Source organism: Gavia stellata, chromosome 19, assembly GCF_030936135.1.
Source record: "Gavia stellata isolate bGavSte3 chromosome 19, bGavSte3.hap2, whole genome shotgun sequence".
Classification (NCBI taxonomy): Eukaryota; Metazoa; Chordata; class Aves; order Gaviiformes; family Gaviidae; genus Gavia; species Gavia stellata.
The window spans coordinates 19304110-19329667 of NC_082612.1; the positions used below are offsets into that span (position 1 = coordinate 19304110).

General features: G+C 40.8%; 1 protein-coding gene across 1 annotated transcript in view; it reads right to left on the reverse strand.

Moving 5' to 3' along the window:
• Positions 1-4797: 4797 nt before the first annotated feature.
• Positions 4798-25558, reverse strand: part of PTPN13 (protein tyrosine phosphatase non-receptor type 13) — a 97075-nt gene continuing 76314 nt past the window's right edge. The window contains exons 32-49 of the mRNA XM_059827003.1: positions 23755-24116; positions 23384-23558; positions 21903-22061; positions 19941-20112; positions 19623-19833; positions 18768-18838; positions 17076-17137; positions 16236-16392; positions 15738-15914; positions 14354-14433; positions 12806-12861; positions 11599-11702; positions 10295-10443; positions 9611-9701; positions 8551-8888; positions 7782-7997; positions 6594-6656; positions 4798-5602 (exon numbers count right to left, since the gene is read on the reverse strand). Coding sequence (XP_059682986.1) covers positions 5522-5602; positions 6594-6656; positions 7782-7997; positions 8551-8888; positions 9611-9701; positions 10295-10443; positions 11599-11702; positions 12806-12861; positions 14354-14433; positions 15738-15914; positions 16236-16392; positions 17076-17137; positions 18768-18838; positions 19623-19833; positions 19941-20112; positions 21903-22061; positions 23384-23558; positions 23755-24116 — 2724 coding nt within the window. The 3' untranslated portion in view covers positions 4798-5521. The remainder of the gene's footprint in view (positions 5603-6593; positions 6657-7781; positions 7998-8550; positions 8889-9610; positions 9702-10294; positions 10444-11598; positions 11703-12805; positions 12862-14353; positions 14434-15737; positions 15915-16235; positions 16393-17075; positions 17138-18767; positions 18839-19622; positions 19834-19940; positions 20113-21902; positions 22062-23383; positions 23559-23754; positions 24117-25558) is intronic.

The window sequence follows — 25558 nt, forward strand, 5'->3', positions numbered from 1 at the left end:
CCTCTTTGAGCTCTGCACCACTTCTGCTCTGGGATTCTTAAAGAGGACCTGAACATGCTTCTAGATCATCCATGAATCAAAAGGTGCATTTTTTTTCTACAGACCCTTATATCTGACAACATAGAATCACAGAATCACTAAGGTTGGAAAAGACCTGCAAGACCATTAAGTCCAACCCCCAACCCAACCCCACCATGCCCACTAAACCATGTCCCGCAGTGCCACGTCCACACGTTCCTTGAACCCCTCCAGGGATGGGGACTCCACCACCTCCCTGGGCAGCCTGGTCCAGTGCTTCACCACTCCTTCAGTGAAGAATTTTTTCCTAATATCCAACCTGAACCTCCCCTGGTGCAACTTGAGGCCATTTCCTCTTGTCCTGTCGCTTGTCACATGGGAGAAGAGACCAACACCCACCTCACCACAACCCCCTTTTCAGGTAATTGTAGAGAGCATCTTTGGCTTACCTTCAGACAAATGCAGACCTCTTTGCATTGTTGCTGGGTTTATGTGCTCTCTTTTGCCTTGTAGTAAGTTTGATTTTGAAACATTACGGGGGAAATGCATTGATCGCCTATTTCAACGTCTAGACAAAAAGACAGTCTAAATTCAGCAATGGAGATGGATTGCATACAGCTGTGTATCAAGCATTTCTCTGTTTCACTGCTATGCTTTTTTTTTTTTAGTGCATTCCTTCTCCCCTCAATTAACAGGTACATACACTTTTTTTCCACACTTTATGTGAAAATAACTGCTGGATTACATCGGACGCATTTGTATCACAGGTAAAATGAAGTCATCACCACAGAAACCCCATAGAACTTACTGTGCCTTTAATAATCAGAGCCTTTGCTACGCTGTCCTCTTAAAGCTGCTTAAACGATGAGTAACATTTCCCTGAGCTTACCCTTCAGTTGGCCAAGATCAGCTGTGCTAGGAAGGCAGCACAGAACAGATTCTCCACTTCAGGAGTGCTAACAGCCACAAACCACTTGATGTTTGCCCCTAGCTTTGTTCTGACTTGCCTATCAGTGGACGTCACAAATTCCAACTTGCATCCCGACGATGGCTCACATTCTTGAATGTTAGCAAAGTGCCTTCCACTCCATTAACAAAATTTGGCCCTCAGCTCATAGGTTTCTGTACCCCGGGTACTGTAGAAAAGACATCACAGACATGATGCGTATTAAAAGCGGGTTCACTTATGTGAGAAATACTGAGAAGACATGAACGAGGAAGCTGCTAGTGTACACAAGGGGCCGAACTGCTTTGGTTTCCCAGTGGAAGGGGAGTTGTTTTGTTTTATTTTAACATGAAGGACGTCGGAAGTACTTTGTAAGCATTTTACCACCTGCAAGCCAGCCGTTTTTGAGCCTTCAAAGCTTAGATTTAAATTTTCTTCTACACTGTTAATCATACGCACTACTTACCCCGGCCCAACTAATATCTTATGCCTTCATCTAAGAGGTTTGCAGGGGTGGGTATTACACTGGCTTCTGCCACACGTGCAGGGTCACTACAGAACACCTTCGCTAGGACGCAGTTCACTTCACAGAAAGAGTTGTCCAGCTCCCAAGATTTTTCCCATTTCATCTTTCATTGTCCTCCTAGGTCCCACCACATCATACAGACAGAAGACTTTTTGCAGCTGCAGAATTCCCTGAAGACCCAAGAGAACGGGTTTCTGTTTGGGCTTGCACCATCAGAGGATGACGTGCAAGTGCTTTAACACAAGTACAGGCCCACGCCCCGGTTATGAGCATCCTTCCCCTTACTTAAAGGAGATATTCAAATCTTTTCCTACCACCTTTGAGGATTCTCCTTGCAAAACCCTGGACACGTGGTAAAGGAAAGCATTCCCTACACACAGCAAACTTTTCAATCATTTTTAAGTACTTATTTTACCCAAATAGCTAGTTTTAGAAGGACGTTAAATTGTAAAGGAAGAGGCTGCTTAGAACCATCCAAGGATCAACAGTAATGAGCCCTCAAAATAGTCTCCAAGGAGCAACTGGAATTCCTCCTTCGTAGGCTGGCTCGAAGGCTTCGTTGCCCTTCCCTTGCATAGGCAAAGACCGGCAAGAAAAACAAAGGAATGATAAACTACTAATGGCACAGGGCTGCTTACGTAGCAAAGTACATGTGCTTCTGTCAGCTACTTCTGGTTGGAAGGAAAAAAGGTTCCTTTCTCTCTTGGGTTAACACACAAGGACAGTTCTTTAATTAGAACCATAATGGGTTCTGTATCAGTTTTTTTCCTAGTCTGGTAAACTTCCTGCTGAAAATCGGATACCTATAAAAAGGAAAATCCCTTTCATCTGGAGCATGTCCTGGTCGCTTACTCAGCAAGACATCACAGTTCTTAAAAAAAAAAAAAAAAAAAGAAGCCACTCAAGATTATATAGTCTGCATACTAAGAAAGCACACAGCTTTCTTTTTCCATTCAAGGAACTAGCTTCTCAGTCATTTTGCTTCTTATTTCTTCAAAGGGGGCATAAAGATTTTAGGCAGCCTAATCCTGGGGAGAAAAAGATCAGTATTGGTGCAGATTTCCAACCAGGTTCCCCATAGAAACCAAGCTTAAGCAATCCTGCTGTGTAAGCACGTCCATTTTCTTGTAATAAGTTTTGAGCTGTGGCGTCTATTTCAACCAAACTGACCCCATCAAGCGTCACAGATGGCAAGTTCCACCTGCTTAGCAGAAAACAGACACCTTCCCAGCGCCCTCAACAAGTATTAGACTGGGGAGCACTCCCATCTTTATTAGATATCCAGTTCCTCAGGGTTGAGACAAAAACCCAAAGAAATTCAGACCACCTCTCAAAAGAGGCCAATGTCACCTTTCACCATACATACATGACTTCTTAGGAACACCTGGATGCTTCCCATTGGGGCCCAGCTGTTTTATCCTAAAGTCAGGGTAACCAGGAATTTTTCCAAGAAAACTTCAGTGTAGGATCTTCACATTATTCCTGCATGACCTTGTTTTCAGCTACACACTGATGGTACTGAGAGGATGATTTCAGATGGATCAAACAGATTGAAGGCAGATGTAGAAGGGACACATTCATCCTTTTTTGTTCAGACAAGGATGCTTCGCTCCACAAGATCCCCAGTTTCTTAAAAAAGAGTTAAAATAGTTAAAGAAGTGAGTAGGGATAACTGGGTTTCCCAGCTGGACTTCTGGGGTTGGGGTCCAATACAATGCCTAAACATTAGCAGGGTGAATAGACAGGTCTATTTATTCACTAATCATGTGCTCACCTTCCCAGGGTAATCATCTGAGAATTGAAAAAGGATTGCCTGGCGGGGGGGTTTCCTTTTTCTGAGGATGGGGACGTTAGGTCAAGTTAATTATCCTCTGCTTTTCTACGCACCCACCATTAAAAGGAAATTGGGTGTAACATACCATACCGTAGATGTTCCTATTTGTGAGGACAAGCAGCAAATCCTGGAATCTTGTACTGATTTGTGTTTCCTGTAAACTGTAATCAGATGCAAATTGTTTGCGTTGTACCAAAGCGGGTTTCACGTAGCGTACCATACAAAAATCTGCTCCTGTTTCTATATTGTTTGGCATGTATCTGAAGACATCTAAAAGAAGAATTCAACTGCCTTAACCGTAATGTCTAGTTACCATAACCATTTTTTTGTTTCTAAAAACCAGACATACCCAAATCCTCTGAACTCCCTATTTCTGTTAAAACAGTAGCAGCAGCGTGTCAAATAGCTGCGTTTACTTACTTTGCCTGTTGACAACTGTAGTCCTGAAAATCTTCTGTCCTCACTTTAAAGCTCCTTCGTATAGGTGTACTGTCAAGATGGGTAGTCAATTTGCCACTGCTTCTATCTACACAGAATTAATTTTCCTTCCTCAAACTACACCGCTCTGAAGAAGGCACGATTTTTCAACTGTGCTGGTATGCCGGAGGGAATAAAAATCATAGTATTACTGTGACAAGTGAAAAAGGCTCTTTTCCTTTTTTTAGTCATACTATTGCTAGCTCGAATAGCATTAAACAAGCAAGACAGTGACTGTTTCAGTTTTGGGACACAAGAACACTGTGGGCTACTACTTTGAAGAGTGAAAACCTCGGGTAATCAAAGGCCTCTGAACTTATTTCCACCATTGCAATGCAGAATGCTGCCAAATTAGTATTCTCGTACCCTTCCTGACAGCACAAGTCATAAGTTTCAATTCTGGTGAGGGCTGCTGCAACAGGAATACAGCTCAGACCCTCGCATGGTCCCCTGTGCTGGCTCACGGCAGTTATTCCCCATCCAAGGTTCCCGCAGAGCATAAAATGAAGATTTCCTTGCAGGACTCTGTTTACAATATCACTAAAACACTGAGTTACTTAGATCCCGATATCCTGCCTCCCACCTCAAACCTGGCTGCTTTAAGCAGGGTAGATTACATCGCTGTCAGATCACTACCATAGCATCCAAGCGGAAACGCACCCAAAACCAGGTGGTACGGGTCTCAATGCCCAGGTGTGCTGAAAAACAAGGAGGGAAGGAAAATAGCCGCCTCTTTTCACCGTAGCGCGGAAACTCTCCAAAAGGGAACCCGCAGTTCTGCAAGTTTTTTCAAATGGACACTGAAGATCAGAAGGACACGGAAAATTTAAAATGTGCACGGCCCTTTTGTTGCCAATTTCTTAAGAAGGACAGCAACCACAATGAAGGATGCCATGTTAGGGCAAGAAAAATCAGCTACGAGGACACAAAAATAGCCAGACCCACTGATCAGTGTACTTTAGGTGTATTTTTTATTTACAAAGTGGAGATGCCTAATCAGTTATAAGGTTAGACACCTGATAATTCAGCTTTTTTTGTAAAAGTATATAAATATATACATGAAATTCTATGAAGTAAACATTATTAACTGTGATACTTACAGTAAACATTCACTACTATCCTTATGCTAACAGGCATCTCTTAAAGCTTAAATGCTGATTTCAAGATACCCCCTATAAAATAGCTGTAACTGTACTAAAAGGGCAAAAATTCTGTGCCATAAACAAGCTTTTAAAAGAGACTAGTAAAATGCCTTTGTAATAAAGTTTGTCAGGATAAAAATACTGCTTCATCCCTGCCACTCCCCCACCCCATAAGAAACAAATACCCCCAAACAGTTGCAGAACTGCAGGAAGTATTATAAGATTACTTTTTTCTTCTTCTTTACTTTTTTTTTTAAATTAAAATATTTTTATTTCAGTATTTTATCACATATTAAGGAAACTGCAAAAAAATGCAGCTTTATTAAATATTATTTACTGTTATACAAAAATCTCACATATGTGTCCACGGGGCTGAAGACATCAGTGGTATTGCATGAGCTATCCCTTTTCCTTATGACTATATACCTTATTTGGAATGATGGAGAGACTCTACAGAAAAGACATTTGACAGCAACTGAAGAAAGGGACTGGAAAACTATTGGCAGAACAAAGAAAACATGTGAGAGCCTCTAGACCTCCTTGCTTCCTTATTTTAAAAGCACTTCTGCTTCAGCGTTTTATTTGTCTCTCTGTTGTTCTTCGTGTTGGAGATGATTCAGGACATAAAGGACAACTTGATAGCAGAAAATGTACTGATCCTGCAAGGGAAAGGAGATCACAGAACATGTGAAAAATGCTGCGCCACCTAAACAATTCACTCTCACCTGCATTTCACAGGTGCACAGCACTTGATTTCAATACTATTTCTACAGTTAAATAAAAAAACCTACAAAACAAAAAACCCACAATGGAGAAATATGCAACCTCAACTTAAAAGAAATACAGGCACTCTCTAAAGATATATTTTTATACAGGACATTTATCCTCCTTTCACACCAAAACCACCTCAAGCAGAGTAAGTACTTTACATAAGCAGACATGAAGACAGTGAATTTCATGGTCCTGCATCAATGCCCACTAATACAGAACTGAGATGATAGTGCAACTTCTTAATCTCAGTGATACAGGTGTGGGGGCTAATATATGTTTTGGGGTGTGAGGTGGGGCTGATAGTTTTGTGGTTGGGGTTTTTTGGTTTGTGGTGTTTTGGTTTTTTTTTTAGAACTGATTTGACAATTACTTCACATTCAAAGCAAAAGTGCAGATTTTAACAAGATCTTGTGATGTCCATCTCTAAGGTAAAGTTAATTAGCTCTAGATCTAGATTATTCCTAAAATGTCCATTTAACTTCTGCTTGAGTATCTCCCCAAAGGAGATTTCAAGACATCTCTGCTAGTATCAGTGATTCATAGCAGCTAGTGAGGCCTTCTCTTCAGTTTATAATACAATTTTTAGCCAAAAAAGCTCAGCTGATTGCCTCTGTAACACATGCTTTTGAAGACAAAAACTCCCAACTTTTTTTTTTTAAATTAAAAACACATCAAAACAGCACAGCATGCATGCATTTATAACTGTTAAATACGTACTGCTACTCACTGGCATGCATCTGATTTAATTCTCATGACACAAACGCTGCATTAAAGGGCACAAAGGCGATCAGTGTGCGTATCACAGAAATGTCCCTGGCACATCAGAGTTAGAATTCCAGTGCCTTTCCTTTAGCGTATAGCTGGGGAAGCCAGACTCACCTCTGTCTGAACCATCCCGTGTCTCTGCAGACGCATTGTGCGCACCAGGTCTGAGATGTCGAACTACCAAAACAAACAGCGAGTTAAACATTCAAAAAAGACATAAGTGCATATAAAGGAAACATCCCCAGCATCAAACCAAGGAATCCAACTAGGTACATTAAAGATTTAGTAGTGAAACAAACAACAATTCACGCCTACGCATCTCTGGTAGATAACCAGCATGTGCTGTCCCTGGGCAATAGGGATGTGGCCCTCCCACATCAGACACCCTCCTTCTCTTGTTTTCCCTGTGCACAGGCCCTCCCGCTTACTCTTCCTGGGAGCTGAGTGTGCGGAAAATAGAGCCCCTTGGTCCAACCTAACAAAACATTTTTTATTTCCTCAGGTCTATAAAGTTCTAGATATTCAGTGGGTGCTTAGAAACCCCGCTGAGCTAAGCGTGACATAGCTCACCTTCTCTACAAATTCACAAAAAGATGTGCTACGCCAGGGCACTGAAGGACACAAACACAAGGAAGCTAGCACCCTCCTGTGGATCACCCTAGAAAACATCCCTGCTTGGGCTGGAAAAGAGAATCTACATATCCTAGTCTCCAGCTGAGATGTTTGTACACCGAGTTTTTGATTCAGTTGCCTAAACAGATACTCTGGTTGGCTTCTAGCTGCCCTCCAACAGTTCACGGATCTCTGACTGACCGAACGCCACCACTCTCAGCCCTAACGCCATTTGACATGACAGTTCCACTGAGGACACCCAGCCAGGTAAGGCAGGTGTTTTAACTTCTCCTTCAATTGCCCGAGTCATCGTGACAACACGCTGTTGTGCCCAAGCCATACGCCAGAAATCTGCTACGGTAGGAGATGTCCTCGCAACATACCCAAGAATGTCTCAAGTGGCACCTAACCACGTTGGATTGCTGAGGAGTCAACAAACAGGACGCTTAACAAGATTCCCTGAGCTAACCCAAGAACCAGCGGATGTTAGAGCTCTTCCCCCCGGGATCATCAACAAAGAAACACTTCACAGGTATTGCAGTTTTACGCCCTCATTTGTGTTACATCAAGACACGGCCGGCACACTACTCACAGAAGCATGGCATATTCTTTAAACAATTGAATAGATCCAATGGAACACATTTCCTGCAAGTCAAAAGCACAGCTTAGCCCATCCTCTTGGGTACTCACATCGAGGTCTCTGCTGATTAAGCCCAGAACAACGTCTATACAAATAAGGGTCCCCGATCGTCCAATGCCTGCACTGCAGTGAGTTACGATAGGTCCCGATTTGTGGACATGCCGCATGTAGGAGATAAAAGTCAGTAGGTCATCTGGTTGAGAAGGGGTGTCATGGTCAGGCCAGGCGATGAAGTTCAGATGGGAAATGTGCCGTACTTCACCTGTCTGAGGTTTAAAACCAACAGTAACAACAAAATATAACTCTTGGGAAGAATAAAAAGACAAAAGGTAAGTTCCCAAAAGAAAGAGTCTCAGAAGAGGGGGATTTGCCCAGTGAAGGTTCATTAATTCAATAAAACAAAAGAAACAAGGAGCTAAACTGAAAATAACTAGCAAGTAATTGAATAGTGTAAGGTTCACTGTGCAGACTGAGCTGATCACACAGAGGAATGAACCAGCCAGACTGAATTATCAGTGAATTTCATATCCCTTTATAAGTTTCTGTGGCCAAAGGCACCTAGGGAGCCAAAATTCAGAGTCTCATTAGCATAATGAAATCATCTCAGGGCCCAACTGTGTTTTCCTACAAAGGTCACAGAGTAGCACAAGCTGCAACAAGGAAGAGTTGCCCAGTAACGATCACTGGGCAAAGAGGACAAGCCCCGGGTTACCTCTTGGCGTAGACATTGCGACTGAAAGCAGACAAGCCACAAGTATGAGGACAAAAATGGCAACGCGCAGAAAAAAATTCCCAGCGTGCAGAATTAGATTCACTTACCTGAATCTCTTCTAGCTCCAGCACTCTAATGATAAAGCCCTTCAGCTGCTGGAGTCTTACAAGAGCAAGCCGTAGTCTATCGTTTATCATGGTGGTTTTATTGAGTACATCTGGCCAGTAACGCTGGCATTTTATCTTTTCTCCTTCAACCTCCTGAGTCATCATGGCAATCACAGTACAGTTTTGCTCCCAAACCATTTGCCAGAAATCTGCCACAGTAGTAGGGAGAGGTCCTTGACATGCAATGTAAACGAACTCTTCATTCCCCACTGGCATGCGAATGAAGCTGGCATTGATGTATCCACCTTCAATCCCAAGAGGTACTCTAGTGGTATCGTCTGCAATCCCCACACAACAAAATAGTGTTATGCGTGCACATAATTAGACTTTCACACAACAGAGATGCTGAGCCTTACACACTCACGTAGTACTTATCTCCACAGATGCTTCCAGATCGTATTTAAAAAAAAACAACAAAAAAAAAATCACTACAATACTTGCTTTAGGATACTAATCAGTACTTCTCTTAGAATAAAGAAAAAGATGGGGAGAAATCTAAATCAGCAGACAGGCACGATACGCCATTTGAACTGCAGCACCTCTGAAACTGAGGTTGAGTATCTCTCACTCAGAACTAACCTTTGTCAGTTCTCACTTCTCCACACATCTCCCACTTAACAAACAGAATTTTGTTGCAGGAAATTTACTGACAGTAGTATACATGTCTGTTTTTTCCAATTTTACATGGGTAAAACTGAAAAAAGTCTTCTCTGGCTCCATAAGTATATCTCATTTAAGACACAGGATCTGCTGAAACAACTGAAGAATCTGTGAACATCCATCCCTACCTACTACAGTAGTCTATTGTTCACCGATCTTAAACCGCCTTATAAATGCTTGCTTTAAATGTGTAGAAAATAAGTGGCAGATTTATTTTTTTCCCTACTCAGTAGCAGAACTAGGATTGGGAATCAAACCGTCCCACTTCTGATCCAATTCATCTGACCATACAGGTGGTGACAAAATATCAACAGTGAACTTCACATCAGTTAGGACTTACAAGGAAGTATGTTTTTATATCTGTTCTTTTTCCTATTCTCCTTTGCTTGTCCAATCAAACACTGATCCAAAGGTTTTAACTCCTGAAGGTTCTGTAAAGAAGCAATTACACGTGCATTAGAAAGCGCTGAATGGTAACAGCTGTTAAGAGCAGTTACGTAACCAAGTCTTTAACAGGCAGAATCAGTAAAAAATAAACATCCTAATGTGGATATGCAAAATAATTCAGTCACAGGAAGGAATCTAATTTCACATAGCTAAGAAAATGAAACAAAATAAAACCCCACTATTACCCAGTAAATATTTTATCTCATTCTCCCAAAAAAGAGATCGTGTAACACGGTTGACTTAAGACTTTGGAAAGGCTGTTTTCACATTCTGCAGCTAGAGGTAGAAGCCTTTATTTACCTTGTCTATGCCTATTAATGTCATATTCACTTGGTAATTTACCAGAAGTGAGAATGATGTAAACACACTTTTGAATTGAATTCCCAGTTCAAACTCATCTTAGCTCTCAGCTGGGGGGGGGGAAGGGAGAGAAGTCTTTGCTAAAAGAAGTCTTTTCATCCCTTTAGAGCTGCAAATTAAAGAGCTGTAGAATTTAAGGCAGTGATGAACCAGCCATTCTATTTCTAACTGTTTCATACTAGAAAAAAAGGACTTTAAAGGACAAATAGTTACTCACTTCAATCTCTTTAGAAGGGACTCCCTGTTCCAGCAGTCCACGCAACATCCTGATCACTGACTTCAATTTGGCTCCTGAGTACTTGCCTCCAGGCAGCACATTCACAGTAGGGAGGGCAGAGATCTCTTCATTTGTCACTAAAGGGAAATCTAGCAGAACAAGACAGATTGATATAAATATAAATAAATGAATAGCTAAAACTAGGAAAACGTAAACTGTAGTGCAATGGTGGATTTCCTTGTTGCTGTTGACCACTGTACTAGCTGTTCTCTCTAGAACGCCTCCATACACCAGAGAGAGTACACAGATGTCCTCTCAGTTTGACAGGCAAAACCAAATTCACTAACAAAACCAGTATGACGCAAAATCAGCTTTGATGAATCCAGGAACCAAAGAGAGTATTTTCCTGAACTTCTGATAAGTACACTGAAACGAACTTCAAATACATGTTAAATCTAAGTTCTTCAGACAATAACCTACAGAATTGATGAATGCACACAGGGATGAATTCAGAACCCTCCACTTAAACATCACAGCCCGTGACTTCGTTTTTAGCACTTACGCTCAACGTGTCTTTCAAGCGGTAATCGTAAGATGTGTTAAATACATCTTGTCTTCCAATAAAGCTTCCTTTCTATCAGGCCTTCCGTGTTTCTCCAAAGCACAATAAAATCAATAAACCAAGAGTCTCTCTGTTATCACTATTACAAGTGTCCTAAATCTATTGACTCAGTCTAAAGGTTTACAGGGATTATCCTTTTTTCTGTTAATGAATGCAGAAAAAAGGCTGCTGTATATGCATATCAGGAACTGAAATTTCTAATGTTATCTCAAAAAGTGAAGACTAGATCCTGCCAAATGCATCAAATTGCGTAGTGTTCCACTCTGCCACGCTGAGCAGCCGTGGAAGAATGAGAGTCAAGATAAAGAAAAAATATTGCCTAATTTGAGCACGGGGTAGCTGGTGTGTGAAGCACATGATATATCGATCTGATCATGGTCAAACACCTATGCTCTTACAGCTTTTGTCAGATAGATACTATGGAGGAAAGCATCTCAGCTGGTTTCAACTCTACTACAACTGCAGGCGCAATGTTGCCGATACTTGTTCCTATTAACTCTCACACATTTACTACACAAAGCTGTCAAGATCCTTTCCAGCGGGTTGCTGAGCTGTTAGATTTTCTATTATACCTGTCATTACACTCTCAAAACATATCCAGGACATTTTAAAATTAACTTCTGACATTTTGCCTATTAATGTGACCCTCCGTTTTCCATTGATTATTTGTTAAAGTTCTTGCCTTTATTTACACATTCCTGGCTGACTGATTCAATCGGCAGTTCATCACTTCCCCACGTGATTTCATCTTCATCTGCTTGGCTCAAGGGAGGTTGTGGAGGGGATCTATAAGAGGAAAAGGTATGGAAGTAAGAAAGAACACCTAGAAATAACCAATACATTTGCAATCTAATAAAAAAATTGCCAGAAAGTAAGTTATAGCTTCAAGTATTTCTGGACTGGATCCATACGAGTAATCTCAAAAAATGACCTTTGTTAAATCTCCAGCGGGGATTTGAAAAAGGTAACAGTGGAAAAAGAGCCAGGAAGACATGAATCTAGCAACAACTATCACTGCAATTACTTTTCAAAGGCTAAGCAGTCAAATAACATCCAATAGCAGATTTGTACCACTCGCATAATTCACTACCCGTACACTAGAATATCTATTTTCAGTTGCAAGTTTTCTAGCTTTGTTGAAGATGGTGATAAACGTATTAAGTATTTTCTGTCATAATGTTGCCGCTTGTACCAAGTCTCAACCCAAAACTGCCCAGAAACTTAATCAAACAAATGAAATAAAAAGAAGTATATACACTTTGACTGAAGCTGCACTTTGACTAAGGACTAAAATTATTTCACAAAGAAAAATGATCTTGGGAATTTCCAAAATTCAAGGTGGCTCAAAGGGAGAGCAAGTAACTTGGCCAGGCATATCCTTAGTCTCTCATGTTAAAAAAAAAAAAAGCCCCAAGCACCCAAATGGGAACAGATGGACCAGTGGAACTATACGGTTTAGTTTCTGCGCTCTAAAACCAGAAGAAGTAACTTTAATGAAGCTTGTAAAGATTCAAACTGAGTACAGCTTTGTTTGAATGTTTTCTTCACATGCAAGTAGCAAATCGTTAGTACAATGCAAATTAAGTTATTTGGAGCCATTTGAACACAGCCCAGTTACTTGTTATAACCATGTATCAAAGGAATAAATAAAAACTAGGGCATAGTAAACCACATAAAGCTGACTAGTATTCAGGCAAATCATAACCTTTTAAATAACAAGAACAGACAGAGAGCAATTCATCAAGACATTGCACAGATAATTTAGGGTTTGTTTTGGTTTGGGGGTGTTTTCGTTGTTTTTTCGTTTTGTTTTTTCTCTCATTATTAACATATCCCTCTTCAGAGTTTCACAGGTTTGCTTTCAAGCAACACTAGAGAAGAAATCTTACCTTTCTGGCATAGCTTTTACTTCACAATAGTCTTCACAACCATTTACATGTCTTGGCTAGTGGAAGAAATATTTCAAAACACATTAAAGAACATAGTTATAAAACTCACCCACTGTAAATTTTAAACAATTAACAATTACATGCACTATTTCTGAAGGGTACTAAGTTCAAAGCAGCTCATAATGAAAGACTTTCCTCTTTTAGACATCTCATTAACTCAAAATAACAGAGGACGAGAACTCTGAGCACTTGGAAAGAGGCTCTACTGTAACAAGGCCAAAAAGCTATCTTAAAATCATTCCTGACTCACGGCAGCAGTAGAGCCACCTAAATTTTCTCCAGTTGACTTTTTTTTTTCTTTCTAATATTTAAAAACCCTTTATGAGGTAAGCTTGATAGTGAAAACTTCTGCCTCCTCTCAAGCTGCCATTCCTATATAGGACAGCACAGGGCTTTACCTCCAAATGACAGGTACTCCTATCTACGCCTTCCTCAACAGACGATGAAGACTCAGCAGAGAAGGCGGCATTTCGATCCTCCTTGCAAGAAAAACTCTACAAAACCATTCATACTTATTAGGCCAGCTTGCAAGCTTCCACTGCCATACTCAGAGAATTTTACTTGTGGATCTCCCAGAGCACACCGACACAGAGCCAAATTCCTGATTTGACTCTCAGCTCTACTAACTGGACAGAAAGCTGCAACAGCCGGGATGTGCTGGATAGACAGAGTTCTGCTGATTTGAAATATAACACAAAACCTGGGCATCTAGTGACTGACGTAAAACAGGACATGCAATAATGCAGGGTAAACCACATACAGAAGTTATTCAAGTTCATGAACATATCCTAGGGAAAAGTAAGAGGAAAAGAAATCTCAAATTTACATTTTGGACAGGTAAGTCTACACAGCATTCATTGTGTGTGCTTCCCGTCTGTGAGCAGGAATCAAGGAAATCTTTTAGATTAAATGCTTGAAATAACATGAACAAGGTAGTTTATTATCGCTCTTTTTGAAAAAAGCTGTCTGGTTTTATATAAGGACAAGAGGAAATGGCCTCAAGTTGTGCCAGGGGAGGTTCAGACTCGATATTAGGAAAAATTTCTTGACTGAGAGAGTGGCGAGACACTGGAACAAACTGCCCAGGGAGGTGGTGGAGTCCCCATCCCTGGAGGTGTTCAGGGAACGTGTGGACGAGGCATTGTGGGACATGGTTTAGTGGGCATGGTGGGGTTTGTTGGTTGATGGTTGGACTTGATGATCTTACAGGTCTTTTCCAACCTTAATAATTGTGATTCTGAGAAATGGTGTAATATAACTCTATCCTTTGTTCTTTTATATAGTTCATTTATGATAGAATAATCATACACTATTTAAAAACTAAACGTTTGTATACCATTTACAGCCACTACCGACAAAGATGTTTTCATTTAAAAGACATGTAAAGTTATTTCCACAAGTTCTATGCCAATACAGAAAATAATAAACTGAAAGAGCATCTGAGAAAGCAAAAATCAGCAGATGTCTGCCAGCTTCTTGCCATCCCACCTCTGAAAAATCTTCAGGTAAAGATGACCCATCACAGTCTGTGTCTTCAGACTTATCTTCTGTCAGCTTTCCATTCATCTCTGCTGGAACAGGAAAATCAGGAGATACAGCATAAACACACTGAAAGATGCTCAGGAGTCACCTTCTCCCAGGTGGGAATCCTGTTACACCTGTCTGGCACTACACAGGGAATCCAGGTGCCAGAATAATCAAGAAAGATCTTTTAAGTCCCTTTGCTACCGGAGTGTTTGAAAAGAGGTCTTACTGTATAGGATAATCGTACTTCAGGCTTCTTTCTGTTTTAACTGGAACAGCTGTCATCACACGTGAGGTCGTTTGCATAGCTAACAGAATATCTGTGCGGACAGGCTAGTGCTAGTAAGTTATCAGATTCTCATGTCAATAGTGTTTCTGCAATTCAGTTACATTTAGACCAGCAGTAGGTCTAAACCAGGATTCTACTCGTTCCTTGTATTAAAAAGACCAAATTAAGCTGAGCCAGATAAAATCCGACTTACATCTGTCTGCTGCAGTAGCTCCCCACTGCCGTATCTTATGGATTCAATCCATATTCAGTTGCAAAGGCCAGATCCTAGCTACAAGAAATTGGAAGTAGTTCCAATGATATCCCTCAGCTGATGTTCCCCGATGACAGTGTTCCCCGATTTCTAACGTAATGACCTATGACAATAACCCCATAAACTTGAAGAGCAGCAAAAGAGCTGAAATAATTACAATTTTGGAAGGTCTATCTTGAGTTCTAGAAGGAACCTCTACAGGAGTAGCAAGCATCTTGCTTGAACTTTTGGAGCATACATAGATAGTGTGACACCACAAAGGAACTACAAATCCTACACCACGCTAAATTTCAGTTAGTAACAACTGACGCTGAGGAGATGGAATGAAGGAAAAGAAAAGGTGTACAGTCACAGAAGCAGGTACTGAAAAAAATAGTTTTTCTGAAAAAGACAAAGCAGGTTGGCAAATTGTTTGGTTTTGAGAGATCTCAACATGTTTCCAAGTTGTGCAATCTGCAATCCATGAAATGTTGAAACGCTTCAGCATTTCAACATGACTGTAGCTGCAGAACCAGGTGCCTAAACAACATGAACTCCACTCAAGAGACAATTCCAGAATGGGATTCATTTTCCCAGATTACTTAAAGCAAAATCCAGATTCATCAAGCCAGAACTTGACATACTAAATTGCATCTGAAGTTCACTGGAATCAGCAACCATTTGTCTGTGTTCTACTTGGGAAACTTTCAGTTCAAACATCAATTCAATGTCAACTCTCCCTCTTGCCAAATCAATTGCTTACTTGGCGCCTTGTTTCAAGAAGTATTTTGCTGTTAATGATATGCTTTTTTAATGGCTCACGTTACCTGGCAGGTGATCTTCTGATGCGGCCTTCTTGAGATGTAGAAGATTCTGAGCCTCTGAAGTTGCATTATTACGATTTAAGAGGTTCTGGGCTTCCTCATCTACAACGTCCAAAAGATACTGGACCACTTCATTGTGATCATCCTCGTCATAATAGTCATCATCTGGAAGCTCTGTTTCTAAAGAGAAATAGTATAAAATGACAAGTTTTCCCAATATAGGATGTTTTGGGGGAAAAAAAATTAAAGGGGCAGACACCATGGCGTTATTTCCAGCTGTTACCATGGCTTTCCTTCATTTCTCTCTAACGCAGAATCCGATTTCCATAAATCTACTTCCAACATCAACTAATGCCTCTAAGCAGACCACACGACTTGGAGATATCGTCTAAAATTGACTGCCAGCCTAACATTGACTTATTTCAGCCTATTCGACAATGCCTTAATTCTCTTGTACACTGAAGACTGAATAATGCTGTCCCCACCCTCACTGCCTCTTACCTGATTTGTCACTGTGTTTAGAAAAATCCGACATCTGATTGGTAAAGCCAAGGGACAGTGCATCTCCAGATCCTGAGAGATTCATCAGTCCTTTTGTGTGACGGATATTGTTTTCCGTATTTGCCTGAGAAGGTCCTAGGATGCCATTGCCATTTACCTAAGAAAGCGAAGAACAGTACAAATTAATTCTTAAAGAGTCTGGCAATTTGTTGAAGCAGCAAGCAACCCTTAAAAAGTTCACCGCTCTACCTAGCAGCAAATAAAAAACCCTGTTCATATCGTATTGTCATCTGAGATAGCTGGGCAGCTTTTAGGTGCACTAGAAGTTTCACACAAAAAGAGCAAATAAAAAAATTTTAAAGCAATAAGAAAAAACCCACATGATGATGAAGAAGGAACTACTGCAAGAGAACACATAGTAGTATTTAACATTATTATAACCCCTATAAAACATATGCAGGCTTCAATACTTCTGATCCCACAACACACCATTTCTCGGATAAAACAAAGGGGGGAAAAAAGAAAGAAAACCATCCCGTAAATGTAACATGAGAGCATCTGCAGAAACTGGGAACAGAATGGAGTTTTCTGGATCACAGCTTTTCATCCTTCTCCTAAGACCCTTTTGTCTTTCGATAAAGCAGTCCCAAAGAAAGCGACGATCAACTCAGAAAACTTGCATATTTATTACGAACACTGCTTATTCACATCAACTGACGACAGTGGGTTTGCATACTTTCATTAACAGATTGGCTCATTTATTTCTTCATTTAAAAAATGTGTGTAAAGTAGATCCTTTTCTCTGGTTAATGATAATAGGCAAAATAGAGGAATATTCACCTTGGGCCCATAAGCATCAGCTGTCTTTTCTGTTTTATCACAGGGATCACCACAGGAACAGCCTAAACAAAAACGGGAAGAAACAACAAGTTCACAGCAACTTTTTCACAGAAATTAAATTAGCCCACATCAATTACTTTTATAAAAGAAACAAGGTATTTAATATTATGTTACAAAATGAATAACGTTTCTGCCTGCCTGGTTACTGGGCATTGCCAAACTTACATCTGTGGACTACATAACGGTTTTTTGAAGGTTACGTTCAATGGGATCAGAAAGCATGAAGGCTAATACAAGTAACCAACTCTAAGCAAAGAGAAATGTTGATAAACAGCTTAACAACATACAGTGGAAACATCCACCTTTGGGAAACAGGGCACGATTCCCATTCCCTTTCCCTTGAAATGTACAAAATACAACCCCGCAATCACCTGTCACTAACTTTTTCTTTTTTTTTAAACATCATCTGACATCTGGGTCCTTGTTCAAAGGTACCCTTCCCTTCTTGGTAAAGAAAAGAGTGATGCTACGATATCAGAGAGCACCGTCTATCCTAGACATCCTATTACTAGTATAATAAATGAGGCAAAGTGGAACTAGTAGATGCTATATACCTAGCTACCAGTGAAGTTCTGGATTTTCATATACATTACGCTTTTACCAATGACAAAACTCGTAGATGAAATAACTAAAGGCGAAGAGTAAGCTTATATCTTGTCGTGAACCTATGAATGACAAGTCATCTACAGGGAGGGAGTTTTAAGTGGGGTCTTCCAAGATTTGGTTACAGGGCCTGTTCCTAAACGACTAAGTTTTTTGAAACAAAACGTGTGGCATACTTGGAAAGTATGTGAGCAACACTAAACTGTAAGAGCTGCAATAATTTCGTAAGGCAAGATCAATACCCAAAGTTATCTAGATACATTAAAGGAAGCATGAAAAACAAGACCATCACGAATCAAGACAAACGCAAAGTGCCACATTTCAAAGAAAAAGCAAATGCTTAAGATGGTAAGTAACCGCCTAAGCAGTTGCTCTGCGCAGAAGCAAACGTAGGTGGTAAAGGATCCTGCGTCTAAGTGAGTGAACAAGGAACTATTTAGCAAAAGGAAGTTAATCTCACTTGGGATGCAATAGCAGGAATGCTGTCTGCACAACCCTGGAAATAATTCTTCCTGGCTGCTTGGCACTGGTGAGCCTCACCCGATGCCGTGTGTGTGACCTGAAGCACCACACTTGAAGATGTAAACAAACTGGAGGGGAGCAATAAAAATCACTTTGGGCTCTTTTGGTCTTGAAAAAGAGACCACCAACGGGAGACCTGATGCCCTTTCAAAGGTAACAAATTGGTATTTTTATGCCTGATCAGAGGAAACATTATTATTAATAACAATTATGATTATTATAATTAATGGATGGATTTTTTTCTTTAACTCCTCAAAAGACTTAGGCTTGATATTAGAGAGAATTTCTAAACTACAAGAGAAATGGAATCATAAAGAGACTATTGTTGAATCTCTTTTCGTGGAGCTTTCAAAAGAAAGATCAAGCCAACACTCGCTGGAGCTGATCTCAGTAAAGTGAGTTCTAGTGCAGCACTGGACTAGGATGGTATCTTAAGGCCCGTATCAGTTCTTTCATTTTTATAAACACGTGTATTTCACTTGCAAGAAGTAAGCAAGCAGATCTTACCATTAGCTTTCACTGGCCATGGACTTGAGCTATCGAGACTTTTGGATTTTGGAAGCACTGCATGACCATCTCTATGAAAAGAAATGTTGACAGCAATTTTTATTAAAAAAAATACATAAATCATGGTAATCATCAGATATTGCTGTAAATATGTACTATCAGTAAAACTGCTAATCGTGCTTTCTATTACAACGGTTTTGGAACACTTAAAATACTCAGTGAGAGAGGGTGGGAAGGAGAAAGGGAGAGAGGAAGCAAAGAATGGCAGGGATGGCTGGAAGACTTCAATAACGAAGCAAACGTTTCTGTCCCAGGTAAATATTACAAGAGAGTAATCTGGAAAGCTTTGTAGACTGCTGTATTGCCATAAAAGAAGCAGCAGGGATCAGTGAAAATACAGTGGTGCACCGGGATCTGTGCCATAGGGTTTTGACATTCACCAGTGTGCTGGGACATCCATGTGACGGTAGAACTATTTAAGCGTGAAACAACATTTTATCTCCTTTTTATGATTATAGAAGCCTCAGTAACAGTTATAAGAAAAAGGAGTAATTTTATTTGAATAACCTGTGTCATATTTTGAAAATGGTAGTTTGAGCACTTGCACTTCATAGCTGGTCACAGCCTTGTCTTCCCCAGAACCTCAAAGTACAGTAAGTACTAAGTTCCCTTCTGCTCCGCTGAAGCACAAAAACTGCGAATACGCAGACCCTTTTTGTGGCACCTCCATAACATGCCACCTAGTACCACTCCGGTGAATTAGCTGTCATAGCAGGAACATGTTTTACCCATCTACTCATACAATCATGCAAGAAAAACAAAAAGTACAGGGAAGCATTTGCTTCCAAAAGATACCTGGTCGCTTTGAGCACCACTTTTGGAAGGTATGTTTCCAGCATTCTTTTGGCTTCTTTCAGAGTCATTCCCTGTGTGCTTACTCCATTAATGTAATGGATAATATCTAGTGCACGGAGACTCTCCTCTCTGGCAGCAACTGATTTGGGCAGAATGTCACTAATATATACAACTTGGTAAAGGCTGTCATGACCTCCTGATAACAACAAACCTTTGCAGGAAAAAGAGAAAAAAAAATAATAAAAAATCCAGTTCATTCTCTGTAACTGAAGGGAATAATTTTGCTTTAGAACAAAAAGCAGTATACTTCTGTGTTACCTAGCTCCTCCTTATGGCACGTTAGTGTAATATCAGGCAGTAAATGAGGCAACACTGGCATCTTCGGTAACTCCAAAACACGCCCTAGCACTAATCTGACAGTCTTTGGGGCAGCGCGGAGAAAGTTTACTGCATCGGTGTGACTCATGTTAGTGACATCAATGTCATTAACCTGCAAAAATATAAGCAACAGAGAACTCCTTGTTAGGTTCCAAGTAAAAAAGTTAGCATTACTGCGGAAACATTTATTACTGTTCCTATTGTTGACATTTGACATTGAAGGACAAAACAATAGATGCTTTATCAACAGCAGTTGCGGTTAATCATACTTACCCCCAAGGAGACAGAACACATAAATGTAACTGAATTTTTGCAAGTGAAAAAACAAGTTTAGAGTCCAAATGTCAAAATGTTAAACAATCTGAGGAGGTACATTATTTTACTGTTCCTATTTAAAAAATTGGAATGCTATAATTACATAGGCCAACACCTGAATGTCTGACTCACAACCTAATGCAATTTGACTTGTATTTGCCTACCTTTATTAAGGTTTAATAGTATTCAGCAGTGCTTCAGTGTCCTGATCTAGCAATGACTCACAGGCGTGCTCTGTGTTATGCACTTTGTCACTATTGCTCACAGTCTCTGTAAGCCTAAAGGCAAGTTTTCAGTCGATCAGAAACTAATACTATAAGGGACGGGATGCCATCCAGAGTGACCTGGATAAGCTCGAGAAATGGGACCACGTGAACGTCATGAGGTTCAACAAGGCCAAGTGCAAGGTCCCACACTCAGATTGGGGCAACCCTGGTATCAATACAGGCTGGGGGATGAAGGGATTGAGAGCAGCCCTGTGAGAAGGACGTGGGGGTACTGGTGGATGAAAAGCTGGACAGGAGCTGGCAGTGTGTGCTCGCAGCCCGGAAAGCCAACCGTATCCTGGGCTGCATCAAAAGCGGCATGGCCAGCAGGTCGGGGGAGGTGATTCTGCCCCTCTGCTCCGCTCTGATGAGACCCCACCTGCAGTACTGCATCCAGCTCTGGAGTCCTCAGCACAGGAAAGGCATGGACCTGTTGGAGTGGGTCCAGAGGAGACCACAAAAATCATCAGAGGAGAGGTGTTCCACTCCTCTGAGGACAGGCTGAGAGAGTTGGGATTGTTCAGCTTAGAGAAGAGAAGGCTCCAGGGAGACCTGGTTGCAGCCTTTCAATACTTACAGGGGGCTTATAAGAAAGATGGGGACAAACTTTTAGTAGGGCCTGTTGATAGGACAAGGGGTAATGGTTTTAAACTAAAAAAGGGTAGATTCAGACTAAATATAAAGAAGAAATTTGTTACAATGAAGGTGGTGAGACACTGGCACAGGTTGCCCCGGGAGGTGGTAGATGCCCCATGCCTGGAAGCATTCAAGGTCAGGTTGGATGGGGCTCTGAGCAACCTGATCTGGTTGAAGATGTCACTGCTTACAGCAGGGGGGTTGGACTATATGGCCGTTAAAGGTCTCTTCCAACCTAAACCATTCTATGATTCTCCGATGAACATCTGTACTACATGATACGTACCTGGTAAACTCTTGTGCAGCAAATCTCTTAAAATTTATTTCCTAACAGTATGCTAGCCATAGATGTATTTGACCAACAACTTCTCCACATATTTGAGCTTATTTAATCTTAATCAATGAACACTTTTCTCTTTAAACCATTTTTTGCCATCATGAATAGTGGTGGCACATGTGCCTAGCTGTGGAACACACCATAACTCCCTTCAGCAATCTTCTCACGTGTTTTCATACTTGTGTTTCTTTTGTCCAAGTGCTATCAAATTATGCCTCTAAGAAAGTGCACGTCTTTGTTCCTTAACCACATTTACTCTGGCCCACAACAGAGTTCACTTTTTTCTTTTTTGACTCAAAGTTGTCCTTTTCATGCAATCCCTGTATCTGAAAACATTAATTCTCTCACTTTTATCAGTCGGTCTCCAGGTCGTAGTCTCCCATCACTTTTGGCAGGATCCTGAACAATGTCATGAATGTAGCAGCCAACGTTATCGTTACCTTTGGTCACTGTAAAACCCAGACTACCCTTTTCTGACTTTGTCATAGTGACTCGGAGCTCTGCTTCCTAGGGGAAGAAAACACAGACAGAAGTAATTTAAACGCTTTACCGAATTTAAGGCAGTTAGAAATAGACAACTGATTTACCTATTGGTTTAAGTGGAACACAAGCCTGGACGGTACCAAGACATGTGTCTTAGCAGGCTCAGCCTAACTGCTTCAAGTAAACACCTCTAATGAATGCAGGTGGACTACTTTTGCATGGAGCTATCCTTGGGCCAAAGCCCTACGACCTAAACAAAACTGTGAAGGCACACGCCAAAACTGACACTTTATTTTACCCTCAATTAGCTGCCATATCTAAAAAAGGCTCTGTATTTTTCAAATAAGACAACACATCAGGAATTATTCAACAGAAGAAAGTAGGTGAACGTATTTTCCTACAGCGAGATACAATACCCTAGCTTATCTCGGAACTGAACACGTGGCCATGTTTTGCCTATTTCAAGTTGCATGAATTTTGATTTGAACGATACAGATCTGCCTCATTTGCACAGAAACTCACAGAGCACCAGGAAGGTTTGAGAAAAACGTCTAAAGAAGGGACTAAGAAAAGGACAGTTTGTTTCTTCTCAAAATGGAGTATGGGCTACAATAGCTTTGTAACCTGAAAGACCCTCACAAGTGAGACATATCAAGGCTCAATTTCCATTTTTTTCCGTCTGTGAAGAGATTATGTATGGATACGGAAGCAGAAGTCCCTTCTGATACACAACGCATTTCTGGGGTGGCAAGAAGCTATCTCAGAAGAGTCTCAAAAATACGCTGCATTTTGCAGCGGAGCAGAAAGTTTTTGGGATTCATAGATATAAATGCAGCAAAGAACAGGGTGTCCTGATGTCCCTGCTGCCCCGACTTGGCCTCTGACCTCTGAACAACCACACAGAAAACTAACAGGGCAGAAGCGAGATAGCTGCCATTTAAGCTTTGACTGAGTACATGGTTTAGAGGTAGGTAAGTATTTAATGCCAAGTTTTCCAGGCTGAAATGACACACAAAATAGACGTATACGCATCTACCTGTGTACACGTGGATGCCTCCACGTTCACAGAGGAAAACGCACCAACTCCTCAAGAGCCCAGACAGAAAATGCCTGCAGACATTTGTATGAGCAGCTGCAGTTCATGGGTTACAAATGGCACGTGTGTGTGTGCCATTTATAAGGCACACACCCAGGTTAGCGCGAGTATAACCTAAAAGTCTCCCATTTATAAATTAATATGCCTAACTTCTATCCAATTCACTCCCCATACCACGGCTAAAACAACTTCCAGTTGGCCACAGCAGTAGGTACATTTATGCTACTGAAAGACAGAAATAGTAAATTACTGGCTCATATTCTTCACCACTTTTTTCCAACTGGCTGAGTAATGAATCCATTCCTCCCAGGTGCGGAGTCAGCTCAGAAGCAGGAGCAGCGTAACAGTCATTTATTAAAACGGATGTGGTAACATCAGGAACAGTTCTACAGGTTGGGATCAATGGCAAATCCAATGGCAGATTACTACAGATAAACAAGCAAAAAACAAGGATCAGCTTGTACAACATGGCTGTCACCCATAAATGAATATATGGACCAATATTAACTTTATGCAGATCTAAAAAGCAAAACAAAAAAACCTATTTCTGTCAACAGCTCCAATAAACTACTTTTGTAAACACCTTCTGCAATATTACGAGGATCATTATAAACAGCATACCTGTCCTCAAGCTCTGACTTGCTAGGAGCCTCTTGATCGGAATATAAGATGGTGCGAACAGCCTCCTCCTGACCACCGTGTGCCTCATACTGACTATGTGCCTGTGTCATAGCTTCATCTGAAGTTTGGTACAGCGCAGAACTCCAGCCAAGGCCCACCTGGGCTGGTGAGTCTATCACCTCCTCGTCACCACTCCTGCTGCTGTCGCTGTAGCTGTCTCTTCTAGAGGGAGATTTTAGCCTTTTCTTGCTCAGATCAGCAGTTTCATTTTCATCTGAGCTGTCACCTTGTTCTCCATTTGTCGGACCAGAAACCTCTCTGCTGACATCTGGAAATACTTGTTGGGGTGAATGGATGGGAGTCTACAGAGAGCAAGGACATTTGATTCATCAAACTCCAGTTCTGATGACAAAAGGAAGTTGCAAAGACTGCATAAAATTACCAAAAGCAGTTAGTCCATGGCTCCTTCCATTTAGATGTTGCCTCAACTGTGTAAACGTATCACAGCACAGTTCCACCAAGTTCAACGCAACTTGGCCAAGACAAAGCGTGCAAAACTTTGAAACATATACTGCTAAAGAACTGCAAATTAATCCAAGGAAAACAAATATACTCTTGGCTTTAGCCTCGGAGAGCCTACTAACAGATGCCTTTAAGCTATGCCCAGCAGTCATCTAGGCAATTACCATGAAATCCCTTCCAACCAGAACACACTGCTGACAGTTACAGTGCAACTCAAGTCAAACTATTCTCACACGGGGGGAAACAGGGAAGCTTTCAAGCAAAAAGCTACATAACAGACTACAAAAACTATGATAATTTATGCCAAATTGAGACTGTTCAGCCAAGTTATTAACTCCCGTGAGAACGAAAAACAGTTTTGCCAATAATCACACATTCCCAAGAGTGATGTCAGCTAGCAGACGCACGAAGTTTAAAAGCTTCATCTATGCTTTTATGGCCAAATTCTTGTGTTCACAAACACACCGATCTGCGATAATGTTCTAAACAAAAACTGTCATTTGTTTATTAGTTTTTCTCTTCTTCTAATACATGCGCTGTTTTATTAAAGTTATTCCGTACTACAAACAGGTTCATAACAGGACTAGTTATTGCTATTATTAGTTTGTTCAGTTGCTTATCTCTTACTCCAATTTTAACTTCACTTAAATTTGTATTTGCACATTTAAGTTTCTGTCATCAATCTTGAATGGCTTTTATTGTTTGAAATGATATTAAAATAACTTAAATTGAAGACTTGTCTCCATTAGTTTTACTCTTTCCTGTATTATGGAAAGCCTACTTTTCAGGCAAATTCCCCTCTACATTTTCTTTTGCTGAAACACCTTTAATTTCCGCCTCTTCCAAGTATCCCCAAATGGCCTTCTGTTCTTTCGATTTACTTAATGGAGCGTTTTGAAAATATTCTTTGGGACACCTCTAATTTCCAAGTAAGTAAATATGGCAATCTTTCCCCTGGTTTTACATGCATCAAAACCAGACAAACTGGTGTTTTGCAGAATGTTCTTCACATACATTACAAAAAGCCAATTTCTATTTGACATCAACTTCAAACTATTGGGCTGCAAAGCAACCCCCGGCACAGAAACAGTGTATTAAGCCGATTTCCCATGTCTTAAGCCACAAAATGGAGGGGAAAAAAAAAAAAAATCATTAAAGCCCTGCATTCTTTTCACATTTCCACAAAATTCTTGGTACACTCCTGAGGGATTTACTATAAGAACCACATTTCTGTGAGCACCCTCCCCATCTTTCCATCTGCATCTGGCATTTAACTAACCCA